This window comes from Odontomachus brunneus, unplaced genomic scaffold (assembly GCF_010583005.1).
Source record: "Odontomachus brunneus isolate Ranch 3 - 2012 unplaced genomic scaffold, Obru_v1 Obru_scaffold_005, whole genome shotgun sequence".
In the NCBI taxonomy this organism is placed as follows: domain Eukaryota; kingdom Metazoa; phylum Arthropoda; class Insecta; order Hymenoptera; family Formicidae; genus Odontomachus; species Odontomachus brunneus.
Window position 1 is genome coordinate 1,780,501 of NW_022639455.1, and position 8,610 is coordinate 1,789,110.

At 45.7% G+C, this 8,610-nt stretch overlaps 1 protein-coding gene across 1 annotated transcript; it reads left to right on the top strand.

Annotated features, from left to right (window-relative positions):
- The first annotated feature begins 354 nt into the window (after positions 1–354).
- LOC116850541 (synaptic vesicle glycoprotein 2B-like) lies at positions 355–8,232 on the top strand. Its single transcript, XM_032828948.1, has 11 exons — positions 355–639; positions 1,196–1,411; positions 1,519–1,681; positions 1,931–2,052; positions 2,877–3,121; positions 3,212–3,390; positions 5,407–5,560; positions 5,643–5,745; positions 6,270–6,429; positions 6,525–6,652; positions 6,825–8,232. Exons 1-11 carry the CDS (start codon positions 600–602, stop codon positions 6,875–6,877), a joined length of 1,563 nt encoding a protein of 520 aa, XP_032684839.1. The 5' UTR covers positions 355–599; the 3' UTR covers positions 6,878–8,232.
- Positions 8,233–8,610: the final 378 nt, after the last annotated feature.

Sequence of the window (8,610 nt, forward strand, 5' to 3'; positions counted from 1 at the left end):
ATTGCGAGATTAAAAGGAAAATTTTCCCGAAAAACTTACAGATATTGGCGAACATCGATTGATTTCCGTCGTCGATTGCATCAAAAACACACACATACACACACTAATCCATGAGCGTCGCGCGTAGTAAATCAGAGCGGGTCGGAGTAGCGCGCGGAGTTGACTCTCGAGCGATAAAATTGTTTGCTGAAAATCAAGTGCGATGAGCGCGAAAAGGTGACAGGGAGAGGAAATGTCTTCGAAAGCGGGATGATTTCATCAACTCGCGCGCGTCACAGAGAGAGAGAGAGAGAGAGAGAGAGAGAGAGAGAGAGAGAGAGAGAGAGATTCTCCTATAGAATCTATGCGCGCCACGCATATAATCACCTGCTATCGAACGCTCCTCTTCATGACGGAAGCCGCCTCAATAAAGTCACAGCCCCGACAGACGCGGCACTTCGTATTGAAAATCACAGTATATTCCTCGATCGATCCCCGCTAGTGAACGATGTGCTGTTATCTGGTATTCGCGTTCTGATATTCGGCATATTACGCACGACGACGCGATCTGCTGCGAGAGTGAGGTCGTACGCTTAACAGAACACGCTAGCGTGACTGACATGACAGCCGAGAAGAAGAAACCCGAACAAACAGACTCGAGTGAGTACGCCGTCCAAATGTTTGCCAGGATAGATTTTACCGCCATAGAGATTTCGCCGAGATTACTTTTAGAAAATGAAACCTCAGGCGAGAACGAGCCGTGAGCTTTTTGAGTTTACGTTTCCATCTCTTTTTCTCTCTAAAAATCTATCTATCTATCTCATAAAATTGGAAAAAAAAGTTCAGTTAACCAACTGTAAAAATGTTAATTTGTAACTTTAATTACCTGCTGATTTATTACTATTGAATTTTAATTACTCGAGTGAGTCATTACTTCAACACATGTGCATCTGTGCTTAAATTGACCACTCGATGGCTCAAAGTCATTTGTATAATTTTAATTGACAGTCACAGAGCTGTCATTCCAATCTTTCTTTCTTCCGTTAACTGGCTTGTTTGTTCGGAGATAGAAAGACACAGAGTGACGTCCGTCCACATTTTCAAATATTGATTCTTCGACTCGTTTTACCTCATTGATCTTCCATCGCCCTCTAATCGCACTCATAATTCACGAATTGTTGTGACTAAACTCTGCTAAATCGTACACGCTTGACAGTTGGAGTCGAGGACGCGAAAATCGCCGACTTCGAGACGGCGATCAGCGCCGCTGGGAGCGGCAAGTTCCAGTATTTCCTCATCCTCGCGATTATCCCGGCCTCCTGGGCGTCCAGCGTGGACACCGCTAATATGTCGATGATACTCGCGTCGGCGGAGAGCGATCTGGGATTATCTCTGTTCGACAAAGGCCTCCTGAACGCTATCGTCTACGTGGGTGAGTTTCCACCACGACGTCGCGAGCCGATAAGCCGCGTAGGAATTATCGGATTAATGTGCGCACAAAGTGCACGCGCAAACTCATCGTGCGAAATGACACCATAGGTATGGTGATGAGCGGCTTCATATGGGGATTCCTCGCGGACGTGAAAGGAAGGAAGAAAGTCATATTGTACGGCTACTTCGCGGACGGCGTCTGCAACGTGCTCGCAGGCTTCTCGCAGAATTTCGGCACGCTCGTGTTCTTCAAGTTCCTCAGCGGCCTGCTGTAAGACAGATAAAGAAATTGCGTTTTATTATATTCGGGCTAGATTAATAATCTAATAATCTAATAACCTCTGCGCGCGATGTTATGCTCTCCCGAGTGATAACGATCCAGCTGATTTTCATTTGAGAAGACCGCTTGTTGAACTTTTCCTGTCGTCATTCACGCTCTATTTCCACCTGAATTCTGTTGCATTCCGCGCGTTTATCGCGGTTAAACGTTTACGAGCGAATAAACTTGAATTCATGTCAGCGTGAGCGGGCCGCACGCGACCCTCATGGCGTATTGCACGGAATTCTACGGCGATAAGAACAGGGCGAAGATCCCGATCCTCGTCGGCTTCTCCGTTCAATTCGGATGCGTCGTTAACGCAGGTAAGGCGATCCACGGAATCTGCAGAATCAAACTGGCGGAAAGATACACGTAGAGAATATCTTAGCTTTTTTTCACACAAATTCCTCTCAATTTTATTATGTTTCCGGTAGTGCGGGAATGAAGATAAGATAATCTACCTTGTTAAGAAACAGCAAATTTCATTGCAAACATAGCAAATTATGTGTGTCAGTAGCATATATTTTAGTTCCTGAAATATAAATAACACACATGAAATGGAGAATAATGAATTACTGAGGAATGTAAATCAATTCTTTAATTAAAAAATGTCAGTAGTAATTTTTGCTATAAAATCCTTTTTGTATACTTGACTAACGACGCGTATGTCTTCGTAAAATTAGCATGTTTGCTACCATTATTCATACGAGAAATTCTCTCCGCATTATATTTATTTTTATGCAATTGTGCAAAATAGTTTATTTATTTAGGTACATTAAATCGATGCAAAAGGTTTATTATTTTTCTCTTAAATTCTCGTAGGAAGAGTTTAAGTTTCTCAAGAAGAAAATAAAAATTCCTCGTCAAGTGTCTACAGAAATACCGACTCGATGTCGTCTACATTTCATTTGTGAAAATTATTAATCCTTCAAAATTGAATGATTTTCTACTTTGTATTTATTTCGTTCATGTCGCGCGGCAAACCTTTTGCATCGAACTAATAGACAAAATTATCGCTGTCACACGTGTGCGAAGTTGATTAGCGAATGTGTTGAGAATAGAGCTGGAAATTTTGAGTAAAGATTAGATATCGATACGTCACACGCAAAAGTAACGTTTAATGTTCCTGTCGCACTGTGGTGACTAGTGCTGGCTTGGCTGGTGGTCCCTCAGCCGTGGTCGATCGTCCTTTGGGACGGCGCCTTCGTCTATAATTCCTGGAGGATTTTTCTCTCCCTCTGCGGAGTGCCGACGATGATAGGCATCCTCTGCCTCAGCTTCTTCCCGGAGAGCCCCAAGTTTCTCATGACGCAAAATCGCAACGAGGACGCGCTCGAGGTCTTCAAGCAGATCTACAGCATGAACACTGGCCTACCTAAGGACAACTATCCGGTGAGCGCATACACAGATATTCTAATTCGCATCTGACATCTCCGTAAAAATAAAAAAATTGCTTAGACGACGATGTTTTTCATTTGTCAGATACGCGCCTTGGGCGACATGAATTTGAACAATATGATTGTTGATCCGGAACGATCGCTGGATTCTCGCGCCAAGTCGTCCTTCAAGGATGGGATCCGGCAGATGATGCCTATTCTCTCGAAGCCGCATCTGGCGCGTATTCTGTTGTTCGTTACCGTGCAATTCGGTGGAATGCTGAGGTGAGTACTCGACGGCGCGATGATGATATACATAGAAACCAGTGACGTATATAAATAGACCAAGCATTCCTATATTTCTGCTGTAGCAGCGAATGAAGCCGGAAGTCGGCAATTTAAAACAGAGTGAGAAAGTTGATTTGTTCCTAGTGCTTTTTCATTTTATCATATAGAAAGAATATGGCCGCTGTCAAGCTGTCAAGTGCTGTATATAATGCAGTGCAGAACTAAACGAATAAAACCATATATTTCACTTATCTCGACATAAAATTGATATTTATAATATTTTATGCTGTGTATAAATAATCATAGCAATTGCTCTTATCCTGTTCTCACTTCACTGTCAAATGAAAAAGGTTAGGTTAGGTTGTTATGACGAGATACAGTTCTTGGATAAGGTTTAGTACTGTAAATAGTTCTATTTAGTGCTGTAAGTGTTTCAGAGTAACGAATGGATCGATCACATTGTTTTATTTAAAGTATTTGCAGTGTTAAACGAACCCTCCTTCTTGACAGTCAGTAATATAGAGTGAGAAAGTACTAGAGGCGTATCAACTTTCTCACTCTGTTTTAAACTGCCAACTTCCGGCTTCACTTTACAGACGAGAATGCTTGGTCTATGTATATACGTCATTGATAGAAACACGTAACGGCTCGTCCACAATACACGAGGTGTTAGCTTGGCGTAAGAAGAAGTTGGAATAAGAAATGAAAGTAATTGATTTGTCTCATAAAAAGAAGAGAAGAAAAAAGGGAAATATCTTCCCCAAGAAAAAAATATTTCCTGTGTAAGGAAGCGGAAGGCGTCACAGTTTACTCCGTAAAAGGGCGAAATAAATGATATTTATTTCTTGCCGAGCTGACTCCGCGTGTTCACGAGTGCAACGAATCGTTCTCTGTCATCGGCGTTTCGCATTCGACTGCTCTCGTAGGCGCGCGAAAAGAGTCGGAATTCGTTCGACGCATTGATTTCGAATCGGATCGAATTCCTCGTTATTATTAGTTGCACAATAATAATCGCGCATTGCCGCGAGGTGATCGTCGCGTAGGCGTCGTAAATCAGAGTTATCAGAGTGGCGAGTAGCAGCGCGCGCGATAGTAGAGCGGTAGCGTGTAAGTTACTCCGCGATTACTCGGATGGAATCGCGCTGGCGCTTTTTACGAGATGCAATAAGACGAGTGACTCGTCGTAAAAAATTTTAATACCGCGTTTGGTCGTATAAATGCCGCGTTGATGTCTGAATGACAGACCCGAGGATTTACGACCTTATCAGCGCGGGCGCGAGAGAGAAAGAGAGAGGCGCAGACAGAGAGAGCCGTATATGCCGCGAGCTATATGCATCTGTGTTGTTCCGACTGTTAGCTTGAGATATACTCCCATTATCTGGATACACATCGCCGCGCGGATGTCGCATCACGTGTTCTACTAAATTCTACTAAATTCTTCTACTAAATTAAAGGGTGTCAGCGAGGAGACGATAACAAAAATAAAACTGAATACACACACGTATCCTCGTCCTCGGCTCAAAGTAACTTGCGCGCCTCGTCGTCAGAGACGCCTACTAAAATCTTCTACTAAATTAAGGGATGTCAGGTACGGCGATAACAAAAATAAAACGGCGCCGTTTGTCGGTTTAACCGTGCAATTCGCGCGCAACGCGAGATTTTAAGTACCCCTTTCGTTCGCGGAGGCATTTATCGGACCCGCGGAAAATTTTCCGCTGACGCCGGGAACGGGGAGGCGGATTTCGACGTTGATAACGCATGAAAATAAGCGCGCGTCGATGGCCGAGATTCGACGAGAGACGTCCGCGCGGAGCCTCCGGATTAAAGATGCCGCGACGACTTCCGACTGCGGCTCGGCCCGACGAAACGCCGACGACACGCCGCGGGATCATATGCTTAAGCAGCGACGAATGTTTATTTGCAACGTGCGATTCTTTCGCGCGGCTTATCTTGGACTCGCTGCGACGCTGATTAATATTGACGCGCCGCTATTATTCGTCGCGTCGTTTGCAGCCTCAACACCTTGCGCCTCTGGCAGCCGCAGCTCTTCGCGACGATAGAGAATTTTAAGAACTTCGATACCAACGTGACTAATCCTACCTTCTGCGAGATACTCGATATTTCGACGTCGCTCGACGCAGACAACAGCACCGTCGCGACGGCACCGGTGAGCCTCCCCGAGAACGTAAGGCGACGACGCGAGATCGCGCGTCGCCTGCGCCTGCAATTAACGTGATGTGATTTTTCAGGAGTCCATGTACACCGGCACTATTGTCGTGTCGATCACTGCGAGCGCCTTCATTCTCATCGCCAGCGTGCTCGTTAATTTTATCGAGCACAAGTATCTCTTACGTAAGTTCCTCCTCCGTTTCCATTCTTATTCTCTTGCGCATCTAGATACGAAATTGTTAGCCCTCCGTGTGATTCGTTGGTCATTTCTGGGCAGTGCACCACTTTTCTCTCCATGTGAAAGAAAGAAATAGGATTTCTTAAGGATTTATTCGCGAGATACAAAGCTCATTTCACAAATAAATTTTCAAGCGTTTCTATCTACGCTGAGAAAAAATACTGGATACTTTATCTGTGGGATATAAAGTTCACTTTTGTGTGAAATAAAGTTTACTCCCGTGAATACATTTCATGTCCTCCAGAAATAAGTTTTCAAGCGTTTTTCCTCAGTATATGAGTAAAAGGAATTAGGACAAAATTGTTCTCATTGTGCGAAGGCCCTTATTTTCCGTTGAGAACGTGTCGTAGTTTCCAACGTTTGTAATTTTTGTCGCAAAACGGAGGATTGTTGAGTGCTCGATTAAAACGACTGCAACGAATCACACTGGGGGGGAGAGGCTAATCGTTGCGTTTCCTCGTGGACGCAGTGATCAGCTACAGTTGCGCCCTCGTGTGCCTGATATCTCTAATTTGGGCCACGAACATGTGGATCATCCTCGTGCTCACGTGCTTGTTCGTCGGACTGCTGAGCGAGACTTTCAACGTCCTGGTGGGCGCGACCGTTCTGCTCTTCCCCACATCCTTGAGGTTCGTCACTTGCATTTGCAACGCCTGTCCGATGCACCGGGCGAATACCGTTAAGTCGATGGTCGACGTTATTGAATTTTGCGTTCTCTTGTCAGAGCCATGGCGGTCAGCATGGAAATGATAGTAGGAAGGCTGGGATCCATGATCGGTAATCTCATGTTTCCGGTCTTGCTCGCGCACGGCTGCGTGGCGCCGATCATCAATCTGGCGTGCTTCACTTTACGTACGTATTCCTCCCTGCGTTTCTCTGTCTCGTGGTCAGTATTTCGTCAAATCCGACAGATTTCACGCCGAGACAGTCTCACAAACGGCGTTTGAGACCGTTACAAACTGTTTAATCGCGGATGATCGCGATGCGAGCTAACCTTGCGACTGCTTGATCTCGCGACTTTCAGTATGCATCCTTCTCACGTGCTTCCTGCCGAGCACGAGGAAGCACGCGGTCTGAGGACCGTCGTATTTTCGGGCGATTTCGAGGACGCGACTCGGAGGAAGAGGAGCGAGCGCGAGGGCCCTCAAGGGGAACCAAGAACCGTCGGCGAGGAGTGTGTTAACTCGAGAGAATCGACAGGCTCCTGACCGGCGATCCGCACTTTTTCCGCAGGCCATTTTTCTCTCTCCACAATGACGCGCTCGTCCCTGCGCGAAAATGTACGATCGCGTCCGGCGACGCCGAAGCGGAGACTCTCCAAGGACCTGGATCGAAGTGCTCTATCGCGGAGCTATGATCGAGCCCGTATGAGGGCGGACAATAGTCATGCATATACATGCAACACACAACGAGAGAGACCGCACGAGACCTTGAGTTTCACTTTCGACACATCCTGGAGAGCCCTCCAGCCTTCACCTACATGCTCGTTCTCCTCTATCCCGCGGCGAGCCGCGTGCGTGGACGCAGCTCTATCTCGGGATCTCGACGTCTACGTGCAGCCGCTGATCGGTGCAATAAAATGTCCCGGCGTGTACACGCAAAAGCCGCTCGGGGAATAATTAAAGAGAAACAAACTAATGCGCGAGCGTTCACGTTTTATTTCTCTTTCCCCTTAAATACGATCGCCGATTTTGTGGCAACGATCTTTAGGTACGTATGTACGTATATAAATAGACAAAAAAGGAACTTTGAAGGGTGTCTCGCGTTTATAATGTAAGTACGTATATGTTAAATGGGTAGTCTTGACGACCTTTGGCGGATTTAACGATCGTTGGACTTCCGAATTCTACTGTTTTCCTTTCATTTCCGCACGAAGGAACTGTGATACAAGTTGCGCGAGAGCTAAGTTACATAAATAATTAGGTTGCACGAGAACTGAGTTACGTAGATAGCTAAGTTTACATACGGAGGGAATTTTATCACGGAAATTGCTGCGGAATTTGGTGAATGAGAAACGGATCGGCATTCTGCAGTAATTGTGTTCTCTCATGTCGAATCTGCCGCTTGCACGTTCTAAAAACTGAGATGTGCTTGTTAAGAAATTGGTTACGTTTCTAGCGAAATTCGCTGTGCTTCTCAGCGAGACAGACCTTTCTAACAGCCCGCTAACGCAATAGAATCGAAAAGAAACTGTATGATAGAGATGACTGTAACATTCTCTGCGTGTAAGTTACGCGAAAAAAAATAGATTACATAATTTACCTGTTACCCTCAAATAAGTATATTCAGAGCGGGAAAGAGGCATCTTTCTCGTGCCGTTATTTTGCATACCGTTTATCCGTTATTTTGTCACCGCGAATGTATACCGCAGGAGACAATTGCATCGAAACGAACGATTGTAATCCACATATGTAATCATAATATAAATAACCTCTGCATCATAAACGACTTTTTGTGAAAACAACTCACTCTTCACGTCGCGGTTACGTATCGCCGCCACGTTCGACAGTTAACAGGTGGAAACGAGATGTCGAACAATCGCATCATTCTCGCGCGGCAATTTGGCGGCGTGCGCGCGTTATTCCGATTAAATCGCACTCAGCTGTTAATAAAATCGCGCGATGTCTCATTAACAGCTAAATGCGCTCTCTCTTTCTCTCTCGCGCGCGCGGTATTCCCTGAAATCCCCGCAGCCTCCTACGGTGTTTCATTGTAAGGGCTCCGCGGCGCCTGGGACCGCATTCCGCATAAATTGCGGAAGGGAACTATGCGGCTGCGCGGGCGCGTGTGCGCACGCACACATACACACA

Coding starts and splice junctions, on each gene's coding strand:
- LOC116850541 (XM_032828948.1), top strand. CDS start 600: ATGACAGCCGAGAAGAAGAAACCCGAACAAACAGACTCGA. Junction 2,053..2,876: donor CGGATGCGTCGTTAACGCAG/GTAAGGCGATCC, acceptor TGTGGTGACTAG/TGCTGGCTTGGCTGGTGGTC. Junction 6,430..6,524: donor CTCTTCCCCACATCCTTGAG/GTTCGTCACTTG, acceptor TTCTCTTGTCAG/AGCCATGGCGGTCAGCATGG.